The sequence below is a fragment of the Diceros bicornis genome, chromosome 9 (genome assembly GCF_020826845.1).
Source record: "Diceros bicornis minor isolate mBicDic1 chromosome 9, mDicBic1.mat.cur, whole genome shotgun sequence".
Taxonomy (NCBI): Eukaryota; Metazoa; Chordata; class Mammalia; order Perissodactyla; family Rhinocerotidae; genus Diceros; species Diceros bicornis.
The window spans coordinates 4,215,332-4,229,003 of NC_080748.1; the positions used below are offsets into that span (position 1 = coordinate 4,215,332).

Here is a 13,672-nt window from a genome sequence, read left to right on the forward strand (position 1 = left end):
GTAAAAGAGCCAATCTGAAGGCATAAAATTTGATTTTAAAAAATGCAACAACATAGCTGTATTACATTATGCAATGACTGAACAAGTTTCTGATGTATCAAAACCTGGTTACAGGTTTCTTTCATTAAATCTAGTAATACATAGTACATCTTTTAGCCTTCACATAAATGAAATGAACATGTTCTTCCTAGGCATACATTTTTAATATACTTGTATTTTTTTTTCAATTTAATAAATGCAAGTTTTTGTCATTACAAATGTTTCCAAATTTCAGTTTGTTTCCAAATTTTTGTTTGTTAATGATATGTAGATACCACAAACAGCATGTACAGTTCCCAAAGAATTACAAGTAAGTTACAGAAGCCTTTTGCTTCAAATCCCTACCTCCCATGTTTATTGCTCCACGGGGACCCATATCACCCATTCTCATTTCCTGTTCTCTCTGTAAGTAAACATAGTTGTCACAGTCAACCTATTGAGCTTATGACTTTACATTTCCCATCTAAAATCAAAAAGAAAAGAATAAATTGGGACATCACTTTCCATTAAAATATTTAAATTTTCCAACATCATTTACTTAATAAAAACATTTAAAAGAAACTTCAGTCTCCCAATGCTTAATATACCCTAAGTGCTTAGAGCACTCAGTTTATACTGCTAGATTATCAATGTCAGATCACATAAAATCTACCACAGAATACTTTTAATGTTTTTATTCCAACAGATCAAAGACACGTACTCAGATTCCAAGAAAGGAAAAATCCAGTAATAATAACCACCAGGGCCAATTATTTTTTCCTCCCAGGTCGCTAAAGTCTTAAAAGAGAAACAACTGTTAACTACTATTATATTCAAAATACAACACCAACAGCTCTGGGACACTAAAAAAAGTTATAGACGATTTTCATTTTTGAAACACTATAATCCATCTTTGCATTTTTATTAAAGTACTCAAGCATTATTTCACCCAGGACCTACAGATATACCATAAAAGTCTCCACTACACTCATTATTGAAAGCTTGACATAACATTGTTTCCTTTATTTGCACAGGGGTTTTACTTAGAAACCTAAATAAAAGTGTTATTACACAGTTGGCAAGTTCTGAAACAACATGCTCTTGAGGTTAACTATGACACAAAAGGTCATACAAAGGTACAAAATGTTTTAAATTTCAGTATAGAAGCTGCTTCCTAAAAACTCTTCATTTACTAACAATAATTATATAAAATTAACTTCAATGAAATCTCTAAGTGAAATTACTCAACATATTATATGATTGAAATCTACACTATTATTTGATGATCTTTTCCAGTATCAGACAAGTGTGTTAAAAACATTGAGACAAAGTAGCAATGTCTAAATCTAAAGACAGCATAATTTTTCTTTTGAAAGCAACTTTATGAAAATGTGTTTGCAATTTGTTTGTAGGAATAATGCAAAATAACTGGTGAAAAGCTCTTATAAAGCTAGAAACAAACAAAATAAAAGCCTATGATGGATAAATGTCACTAAGCAGTACATCATCTGCCCATCTAAACTAACGGAGATGCCTCAAAAGGTAGTCTTTAATGAAGCTATGGTACAAGAAAAACACCATTTACATGGCATCATGAAGAAATATTTTGTCACATTATTTGGAAAATTTAAATGCCAAATCTTTCTCAAAGCTATTTTTTAACTTTCCTAATAATGTCTCTTTTCATAAAATTTTGACTATTTTAGTGGATACTATTATTGACCAGCAAAAAAGCTAGACTAGTTTATAAAGCTAACTACTAAGCCATATAATTTTCCAATTATATGGAAAACACTTTTATAATCACACTTAGCACTATTATCAAGAAATCAAACCAAGGTGGCATCTAATCACTAGAAACTACTGATAAAGTGTGGACTGCTGCAGCATACTCAAAATCTTCCAGGTATTATTTATATATGGCAGATACTTACCGAAAAGCTGGTTCCACTCCAGCACTACAGAGTAAAATACATGGATTTTATGATCATGACATTTTGGGGGACAAGGGTTTATCTTATATTTTTAGTTTGAGATTTGCCTTAACTATGAAAGATCAGGAACGCGATATCTAATCAGCAACAGAGAGTATGACTCTCTCACTGTTCAAGACTTCAATTTTCAAATCCCCCTTACATACGCCAACACCCTAACTGGATGCCAATAACTCATTGGTGGGAGCAAGGGGGAGATATAACCTTTTATTGTCTCTTTATAATTTCAACTGTATACATCACTTTCTGAAATAACAATGTTTAGCTTTATGACTCACAAAGTACTTTCTGAAAATTATTTGTAAATTATTCTATTATTCCATTATCTTCATGAACAAAATTTTGTGGAAAATACATTAATGTACTGAAGAGATCTATGGTTTTAAGTTAACTACTCAACAGTGGCCATAACATTCTCTTTCTGATGCTCTACTATAAACTAGTTCCAGTTCTAAATTATCTTCTCTAAATGAAATAACCAAAATGTCTTACAATAATCCATGCTAATGTAGCATATCACTATGTTAAAATACCACTTGTTGTATATAGTCATGCGCTGCATAACGATGTTTTGGTCAACAGCAGACCACATATACGACGGCAGTGCCGCAAAATTAGTACCATACAGCATAGATGTGTAGGAGGATATACTATCTAGGTTTGTGTAAGGACACTCTATGATGTTCACACAATGACAAAACTGCGTAACAATGCCTTTCTCAGAATGTAACCCTGTTGTTAAGCAACACATGAGTGTATAACAGCATTTTTCACTAAATATACATACAATTTATTTCCTCAAAGAAAATTACTGAGTACTATTTTATACAGTTTCACTCATAAGATAACAAAAGGAGACGGTATAATTAGATAGATCCTTTTTTAATTATTTCAGGAGCAAAAGAAATTTCCAGCTTCCTAGTCATGTCTTAAGGCTACTGTTACTGGGGCCGGCCCTGTGGCGTAGCAGCGGCTGGAGGCCTGGGTTTGGATCCCGGGAGTGCACTGATGCACCGCTTGCCAGGCCATGCTGTGGTGGCGTCCCACATAACGTGGAGGAAGATGGGCACAGATGTTAGCCCAGGGCCAGTCTTCCTCAGCAAAAAGAGGAGGTTGGCAGATGTTAGCTCAGGGCCAATCTTCCTCACAAAACAAAAAAAAAAAAGTTTACTGTTACTTTCTATAAACCCACTGCTACATACTTCTGGTAAAATGCAAGAGGCAGAGGTTATTTTTAAGGGTAGGGTTATCAATGGAAATTAAGACGGTACTTCTCAATATAACTTGATATATCAAGTATCAATAAGGAGAATCACTTGAAGTTCACTATAACTGTGTACCTGCCCAAAAAGCAATACACAAGGCCCTCACTTCTCCTATGAATTACTTCTAACATGTTTTAACTTAGAACTGGTATATAATATGTGTGATATTTTTACAAAATGAATGTTAATGATGCTTTATTACTTTACCAAAAGTTAAGAGTTGTGGTCTCACATGAAACAACTTACATGTAAACAAAATCTCAAAAGACTATGTTACAATAAAATGATAAAGCTATCAAGGAAACTCAGTTTTAATTAATTCAATTAATCTTGATAGCAACCCTATGAAGTGCATCTAGTGTTAGCCTATTGTAGAGATCATAAAACTAAGGCACAGAGCTGTTAAATAACTTACTCAAGGTCATACATATAGTAAGCAGTTGAGCTGACCTACAAAATTCTGCCAAAATAGTTTATAAAATTTTCACCTTCATGGGGCACTTCATTTTTCAAGAATTCAAAGATTAAGAAAACGCAAGGTTTTAAATTTATTCTTAGAATCTTTATAAGAAGTGTACCTTTCCATTAAAAGAATTTTGCATATATTCCTGAAAGTGTGTCACTGAAGTATGCTTAACTTCACAGCTGACCAAAAAGGCAAGCAAAGTATGACTGGTTTCCAGAATCACATATCAAAGCAGGATTTCACTAAAACAGCAGTTCTCAAAGTGTGGCTCACAGAGTACTAACAGTCCCCAAGACCCTTTAAGGAAGTGCACAAATTCAAAACTATTTCACATCTTATTAAAACTATAACATAATTATAATACTATGATCCAATTGGGCTTTTCACTCTACTAACATTCGCATGAATGGTGCAAAAGCAATGGTGAGCAAAAACCCTGGTGTTTTAGCACAAGACACTTGCATTCAATTTTTACTGGTAATCACTGTATTCTTTACATCCATACAATTGCAGTTAAAGACGTTCAATTATGAATACCTGGATGAAGCAGTAAAATTATTAATTTTATTAAATCACTATCCTTGGGTACATGTCTTTTTAATATTCTGTGCAACAAAACAGGTTATATACATAAAGCACTTCTGCTGCACTGTGAAGTAGGGTGGTTATTTCAAGAAAAACCATTCCTGTGATTGGGTTGCAAGCTAAATGAGACACTGTATACTTGGAACAAGATTTTACTTCAGACAGCATTTGACAGACATACTATGGTTACTGACTTGTGTATCTGGCAGAAATTTTCTAACAACATCAGTGGTTGATATTAAGAAATGTGATTTGTTTTTAATTTTGCATAATAAATACATTAAAATATGGAAGATTTGCATAACTCAATAGATCAGCATTTTTCTAATGTTCGGTACATGACATTACACAACGATTCAAGGTAGACCAATGGATTGTAATGCAAAAGAACACTTTTAAGAAATTACTGCTTGTCAAGTTTTACTGCAGTGTCAAATAAGAATATCCACAATTATCTGAAATATACTTGTCTCCATTAACTAATTATCCATGTGAAGCCCGATTTTCCTCAGGTACTTTAACCAACAGAACATTTTGCAACAGATGGAACGCAGAAGCAAACATGGGAAGCCAGCCATTGTCTATAGAGCGAAACATTACATTTACAAAACAGTAAAACAGTATCACTCTTCCCACTAATTCAAGTCCAACATTAAAGAGATTTGCAAAAAATGTAAAATAAGGCCACTCTTCCCACTACAGCTCATTTTCTTTCAAATTTGTCTTTTAATTTCTAATATGGTAAACACTGATATAACCTAAACAAAAGCTCTTTGGGGTCTTCAATAATTTTTAATAGTGTACAAGGATTTCAAAACCATTAAGTTTGAGAACCACTGTTTTTACATTCCAGTCAGTATTTGTTCATGAAAATATAAAGTAGCAGAAAATTGGCACTAATGTAAATTAACTAAATCAGTATACTTCAAAGTGTAGAACTTAACGTTATTTTATGTAGAATATGAATTTTTTTATTTTAATACTTAGAGTATCAGTGATTTTAAAGATATCATAGTTGTGTTTTTTTTTTTTTTAGGTAACCTAATTTGAAGGAATTACACGGTATAAAGACAAGGCTAAAACAAAGTATAATATGAATGCCTTAGGTTTAGGCAACAGTGAACTAAATAAATACTAACTTAACATAGTATCAACTGGAAGAACATTTTACAATCAATGACAACATATATGCTCATCTAACACTTTGATCAACCTAAATTCTTGTTTGAGTGAACACAGTCTTAACAGCCATAATCATTATTCTTCTTAAATTTGTAAAGACGTCTCATGTATGTCTTTGAAGAAGCTTCTAAGGATTGTCTAGGAATTACCATGTGCCATTTAGATTCCACGTCTTAATAAAGAAAATGTTAAATATAAAATGCTAATATAAATGCTAAAAATGTTAATATAAAAATGCTGATATAGAAATTTAAATCCAGTAAAGGAAATATAATTCTAGAGAAATGTGTACGTTCTGGCAAGTAACAAAATTAAACCTTTCCATCATTAATTACTCCTAAAATTTTTCCTAAAAACAAATAATTTAGCACTTGGAAACAAATCTTTCCTTCACTAGATAAGTTTACAGAAAAGAATAAGATTATCAAATAGCTAGTCAAACATTCATGGAAGAAATTAAACAGAAATAGTATTCGGAAATACTAGGTAACAAACACAACATATTCAGAAGTAAAAAATGGAATAAAAACCAATTATGTAAAATATTAGGAAAATAGGTATAAAGAAAAAAACATCAAAAAAAGTAGGCCTCTTTGCCAATAAATGATTCACTCATTTAAAAAAGTGTTAAGATATTGAAACGTGTAAAATCAACAAACTAATCTTTTCCTAATAAAATAAATAATTTTAAATTAAAAAGGGAAATAAGTCACGTTCCTATTGATACAACTCAACAGCATGCAATCTTTCCAACGTAACCAACGGAGAATACTTGGAAAATATTTTTAATTTAGGTAATTAAAAACAATTTGTTAACTTTCAAAACACTATATCATTCACTGCTAGATAGGGAGGGGGAAAAGTGTTTTAAGTAACATAAGACAATCTTTTAATATATACAATCTATGGTGTTTTTTCCCCTCAATTTGAATACATAAATTCCAAAATATCTGAACCCATGAATACTGGGGAAATGTTTCTCAGATTTACGACTGCTAAAATGAAACCTTACATCATGTATCATTAGGGAATTGCAAATTAAGATAACGATGAGACACCACAACACACCTACTGGAATGGCCAAAATCCTAAACACTGACAACAGGAAATGCTGGCAAAGATGTGGAGAAACAGGAATTCTCATTCATTGCTGGTAGAAATTCAAAATGGTATGCACAGTTTGCAAGACATTTAACAGTTTCTTACAAAACTAAACATACTCTTACCATACGCTCCAGCAATCACGCTCCTTGGTATTTACCCAAAGGAGTTAAGAACTTACGTCCACAGAAAAATCTGCACTGGGATGTTTATGGCAGCTTTATTCATAACTGTCAAAACTTGGAAGCAACCAAGATGTCCTTCAGTAGGTGAATGGATAAACAAACTGTGGTACATTCAGACAATGAAACATTAGCCAGCACTAGAAATAAATGAGCTATTAAGCAATGAAAAGACATATAGGAATTTTAATTGCATATTACCAAGAAGCTAATATGAAACGGCTCTATGTGATTCCAAGTATATGACATTGTGGAAAAGGCAAAACTCTAGAGACAATAAAAGAATCAGTGGTTGCCAGGGGTTAGGGAAGAAGAAGGAATAAGCAGGTGGAGTACAGGGGATTTTTAGGGCAGTGAAACTATTCTGTACATTACTGGTGGGCACATGTCAAAACCCAGAGAATGTGCAACACCAAAAGTGAACTCTAATATAAACTATGGACTCAGGTGATGAGGACGTGTCCATAGGTTCATCAATTGTGACAAATGCACTGCTCTGTGGTATGGGAATTTGATAGTGAGGGAGTCTGTACGTATGTGTGGAAAAGAAGGTACATAAGAAAGCTCTGTACCTTCTGCTCAATTTTGGTGTGCACCTAAAACTACTCCAAAGTCTATTTTAAAAAAAAACTTTAAAATGTTTCTTTTTGAATAACCAAGTATATCTTAATTTACATCACAAGTTTTAGTCACAAAACAATAAATATTTGTAACTTGTTAAATTTCGAATCAGAAAAAGTGGGAAGAACAAATATAAGCAGCGGGGCCTTATTAGCTTACTGTATTCATTAACCTAAAGACATGTACCTGTTAAACTAGATTCACTCAACAATGTATTTCTAAAGCCTGGTTCAGGTAACAGTAACAAATAGATTATTCTGAAATCATTATCAAATTCAACTGACTCTGTAGCAAAATAAATTGCTGCTTTTTAATAAATAAGAGTAGCTTTCTAACTGAAGATGAATTAAATGTAATTACATATAGTCCAGCATTCATCAGAAGACAGAAGAGAACAAATATTTTCAACAAATTAATTTTTTAAACAAATTTATATTCAGCTGAGAATTTTATTTTAATCTATATACCCAAGGGACATTTTCAAGATTATGATTTTCAATTGTCACGGCAAACTCTGAAGAGGTGGCTTTTAAAAACTGAAACTGATTACGAATATTTAATTATTCTTCAAATTTAGTTATTTTACCCCAAACTCTTAAAGAAATCAGCAATAATGACATCAGCTACAACACAATCATAATACTTTTAATATTATCTTACCAAAGCTCACATAATACCGGTGACTGATTTGCATTTCTTTACCCATAACCTCTTACCCAGTACATTTCCTTCTCAAAGTCAAAACCACTATCATGACTGGTCAGATCGAGGCATGAAAGATGCAACAAAAGAACAAATACAAACTGCACAAGAGGGCCAGCCCCGTGGCTTAGCAGTTAAGTGCGCGCGCTCCGCTACTGGTCGCCTGGGTTCAGATCCAGGCACGCACCGATGCACCGCCTCTCCGGCCACCCTGAGGCCGCGTCCCACATACAGCAACTAGAAGGATGTGCAACTATGACATACAACTGTCTACTGGGGCTTTGGGGTAAAAAAAGGAGGAGGATTGGCAATAGATGTTAGCTCAGAGCCAGTCTTCCTCAGCAAAAAGGGGAGGATTAGCACGGATGATAGCTCAGGGCTGATCTTCCTCACACACACACACAAAAAAACTGCACAAGCAGCAATTCCAAACTGGTCCCACCAACAGAAGAAAGCAGTGGAAGAAGCAAACACAGCATATGTGTTACAATGTATAAAGAATTAAAGTACATACTTAATAGAGGAGAGTATATTTTTCTGTTTGTGATACTGAGTATTAAATAAATTATCTTAGTCACCTACCGGAAGCTTTGAAATTTTGAAAAATACTATATTTTGTCTAAGTAGCTAAAGCAACAGATTCAACATACAGAACTTAAATATTTAAGTCGTAACTAAATAAAATTCAAAAAGTCACTTAAAACTTACAATTATAAGAGAAACTACTATAACAAGAATATCAATTGTTTAAAAGTAGGATTTAGAAAAAGCACTAACATGCTAAATGTAAAAGTTACCTTGTGAGAAACATGGTAAATTTACAACCAGTAAAGACAGGATTTGAAATGTGGTACACAATATAGTGGAGGAGATGGTAAGACAAAGAGGCAAACTTACCCATATACTTCAAATCATTCGAAATTTGAAACAGAAATAAATGCATTTCATCAGAAGAGCATGCTTACACAACTCAACTTCATATCCCCTACCACTACCCTCAACCATACATGGATATTGATATTCACATGTATCTAGTTTGATTTGGTGTAAAATTCTGACATTTCAGGTGATGCTACAAACCTTCATGCCCTCAATATGAAGTACAGAAGATATTAGATATCGACTGGCCAAAAAAAATTTTTTTTACATAATCAACTTGTAGGACAACTCCTTTCAAAGGGGGCTCTAAATATCACATGAAGAAGTCACAGAGCAGGAACGGCCCGTGGCTTAGCAGTTAAGTGCGCGCACTCCGCTACCGGTGGCCCGGGTTGGGATCCCGGGCGCGCATGGACGCACTGCTTCTCCGGCCATGCTGAGGCTGCGTCCCACATACAGCAACTAGAAGGATGTGCAACTATGACATACGACTATCTACTGGAGCTTTAGGGGAAAAAAAAGGAGGAGGATTGGCAATAGATGTTAACGCAGAGCCGGTCTTCCTCAGCAAAAAGAGGAGGATTAGCATGGATGTTAGCTCAGGGCTGATCTTCCTCACACACACAATTAAAAAAAAAAAAAAAAAAAAAAAAGAAGTCACAAAGCAGAAGTAACAAGCTAAATTTTTATGTCTTCCTAGAATCTTTTGTTATTAATTCAAACTATTTAATAATTAAACAAAATTCTTATTATTTATATTACACATATGGGACATTTCAAAAAATGTTTCCTTTAATTGAATAGTTCTATTGGTCAATCTTGACTTTCTCTTCTCCAACCCCCTAAAAGGTAAACATTACCTAAAAGATCTTACCATTCTGAACCAAGTAATATTAGAATAACTCACCATTTCAAATGAAAAGACATGAGGTACACCTACAACACAGTCTAACAATAAACCAATCACATCAGTTAAAAATAAAAAAAAACTAGGGCCGGCCCTGTGGCGCAAGCAGTTAAGTTGGTGAGCTCTGCTTTGGCGGTGCAGGGTTTGCAGGTTTGGATCCCGGGTGCACTCCGAGGCACCACTCGTCAAGCCATGCTGTGGTGGCGTCCCATATAAAGTAGAGGAAGATGGGCATGGATGTTAGCTCAGGGGCAATCTTCCTCAGCAAAAAACAAAACAAAACAAAAACAAAGGAGGAATGGCATTGGATGTTAGCTCAGGGCTGATCTTTCTCACAAAAAAAATATTAAAAAATAAATAAATTTAAAAAATTTTTAAAAATCGAAGAAGTTCCACAACAGTGCTGTGAGACTAAATGACACGCTTGAACTCCCTAGTAGAGAATCTTTCTCTGAACTCTCAGAACTTTTTAGCTGTACCTCTTAACATACTCTACATATGTACTCTGCACCTAAAATACTCTAAACTCCTCAAAGACATGACCTTGGGCTTGATTCATCTCTGTAACCTCTATGCCATTGAGCACTACGTTTTGAACACAGGAAAACAGTGAACAAATTTTTCTTACTAAATGGAAACCTCCAAGTCTTCCTGTAAGTCTAAGAGAGATAGTCAAGTGGGATCCGCATTTTGAAATAGGTGTGCTGAAACCAAGAACAAAAATTGTTGGTTATTTGACTGTTTCTTAATTTACTATTCATTATGTGATTCCATGATGAAGTCTAAAAAATACATCAGTAGTTGCATCTCAGTGACACCTATGTTTCAAAAGCAGTGATGTTTAACATCTGAGACATTAGTATTCAATAAATACCAAGGTCTGATGGACCATAAAGAACATTAAAAACTAAAAGATTGAGTTGCACTAGCACCTGAAAAATAAGACATCCAACAACTACTTAATTCTCCCTGATTACACCTAAGTAACTATAACATAAAAAATGTAAGTAAGATTCCTGACCTCTAAAAACCTCAGAGAGCTCACTTAGTGGACCAGAAACTGAAAAAAATCATTGGAAAGCTATGGGATAAGTACTAAAGAACATTAAAAAATGATACAGGATCATAGCTGGGGTGAGTAGTCAGAGGAGATTATGTATGTGCTGAGTAGACACAGGCTTTCTCCAGCAGGAAAAAAAGAGATGAGAAAATTCTTCTGGATTATGAGCCGCTCTGAAACTCTAATGGAAGGTAAGACAAAAAAACGACACTAGAGTCATCTAATATGACACAGAAATAATTAAGTACATTGAAGTGTGTCCTCTGATAAAGTGTAAATAGAGTATAAGAGACTGAGGAATCATTTCCATCTGGATTCATTCACAAGACTTTTAAATATGAATGATAAAACAGAAAAAAACAAACACATACTACTTACAATCATAACATATGATACGGGTGACCATACTTCCTGGTTTGCCTGAGACAATTCATTTTACCCCTGCTGTAAAAAAGCTATTTTATTTTATTTATTTATTTTTTGTGAGGAAGATCAGCCCTGAGCTAACTAACATCCATGCCAGTCCTCCTCCTTCCCCCGCCACCGCAAAGCCCCAGTAGATAGTTGTATGTTATAGTTGCACATCCTTGTAGTTGCTGTATGTGGGACTCTGCCTCAGCATGGCGGTAAGCGGTGCATCAGTGCGCGCCCGGGATGTGAACCTGGGCCGTCAGTGGCGGAGCGCATGCACTTAACCACTAAAACCACAGGGCCGGCCCGGAAAAAAGCTATTTTAAATAGTACCCATATTCACATGTCCCAGTCTGGATGAAAATTTTTAAGTTTTCCCTATGTACGATTAGATATTATAAAAACTATTAAATATTCCTTTGAGAAGTGAACAAAGATTTCAACAGTGGGTTAAAACTGACACATATCTTCAACCCAAATACACCAAATCATCAAAAATTCTAACAGATCACTTCTAAGAGTACATGTAAAAATTACAAACATATATCTTTGTTTTCCCTTGACTACAAAAGTCTAAGTCAAGTTCCAATTACGTACCATCCCAAATATTCAGAAAAGTTCTTGGCTCAATGCAAGAAATCAATTAAACTATTTTAGTGAATAAATAAATGAAAACATATTAACAACAAAAAACAAGTCATAACTAGAGCATTATATGTGAGACCACTGTAATATAACTGTTATTATCCATGTTGATTTTCCACCATGTCCAAAGCCCTGGAACAGGGCTGCCATTAAATAACCTGCCCAGCAGATCACACCTAAATCTGACACCAAACTCCAACAGCAAATATGAAATATTTGTGAAATATGTCCTTTGTTTGAATGCTTCAGGTGTTTAGACTTCCAAAACAATAATCTTCTACTGCAATACAATCAAATCACTTGTTAGAGCTAAATAATTTATAGAAAAAGAGGAGTGATGGTTATGTGGAAACCACAAAATGACACTTCTCCTCTCAAAAATTCACAAGCCATTTTAGAAAATGTATTTGTACCAACCCATTAGTAAGTAACAATTGGGATCAATTCTCTCTGCCAGTACCTATTAATGTGTTTTACTATTATTTTTTTTTTTTAAATATTGCTTATAATTTTATTTATTTTTTTCCTCCAAAGCCCCAATAGATAGTTGTATGTCACAGCTGCCCATCCTTCTAGTTGCTGTATGTGGGACGCGGCCTCAGCGTGGCCAGAGAAGCGGTGCGTCGGTGCACGCCCGGGATCTGAACCCGGGCCGCCAGCAGCGGAGCGCACGCACCTAACCGCTAAGCCACGGGGCCAGCCCTAACGTGTTTTATTATTGAATAGAGTTTCTGTTTTGAGTTTTGTACACTGCCCATCAAGAGAAGTTAGGTTATAATTAAATCCAGGGGTATTGATAAGAGAAACAATGCCACTCAAGAAGCAGGAAAAGAGACTGGCGTAAAGAGGTGGATGATTAAATAAGAGGCCAAATTTGGCAATACTGATCAAAGGAGGTAATACCTAAAAGAACAATGCTTTATGTCTTTATTGATGAAAACAAAAAAGATTTGAAAACTCCAAGATATCGGCTGTGAGACAATGATGCTTTATCAGTTCTTCCCATAACTTTTGGTCTGATTTATAACCATGACTACCAATGAACCTCCTGGACTAACTTGGATTCTTCAGGAAACTTGGTTCTAGGATATCAGGTGCTCTGCTCAATAAACCTTCTAAAAACACTGGAAAAGAACATATAAATTAATAAATTTGCATCTTATTCACAAGCTCTTCATGAGTTTGGTTAACATGAGCAACTTTTTATAGGTTCCCCCCAACTCTCAGATTGGTCCTGGATCAGAGGTCGTCAAACTTTTTTGGTAAAGGGCCAGATAGTAAATATTTCAGGCTTTGCAGGCCATACAGTTTTGATATAGTCGCATACAGTTGTGTCACAACTAGTCAACTCTTCCACTTGTGGGCAAAGCAGCCATAAAGAAAACATAAACGTGGCTGTGTTCCAATAAAACTGTTCCAAAAACAGTTAGTGTTCAGATTTGGACTGGCTTACCCTAGTAGTTTGACCACCAGTCTAGATGAAATATTTAAAAAACTAACAAGTAACGCATCATTTGAGACAATGCCCCTCCACATATAGGCTGAGTGCCCAATTAAAAGTTGTCAAAACAAAATCCCACAAGCACTATTCACACAACATAGAATGTTGTGCTATTTACATTCCCTCAAGCTGAATGACTCTGAGCCCTCACTT

The 13,672-nt window shown here is 34.7% G+C and overlaps 2 protein-coding genes across 2 annotated transcripts in view; both read right to left on the bottom strand.

The window, feature by feature from the left end:
- PSPC1 (paraspeckle component 1) overlaps positions 1-13,672 on the bottom strand; it is an 80,153-nt gene that overhangs the window by 6,592 nt on the left and 59,889 nt on the right. The window contains exon 7 of the mRNA XM_058547801.1: positions 385-442. Coding sequence (XP_058403784.1) covers positions 385-442 — 58 coding nt within the window. The remainder of the gene's footprint in view (positions 1-384; positions 443-13,672) is intronic.
- ZMYM5 (zinc finger MYM-type containing 5) overlaps positions 12,680-13,672 on the bottom strand; it is a 123,287-nt gene continuing 122,294 nt past the window's right edge. The window contains exon 5 of the mRNA XM_058547799.1: positions 12,680-12,720. Coding sequence (XP_058403782.1) covers positions 12,695-12,720 — 26 coding nt within the window. The 3' untranslated portion in view covers positions 12,680-12,694. The remainder of the gene's footprint in view (positions 12,721-13,672) is intronic.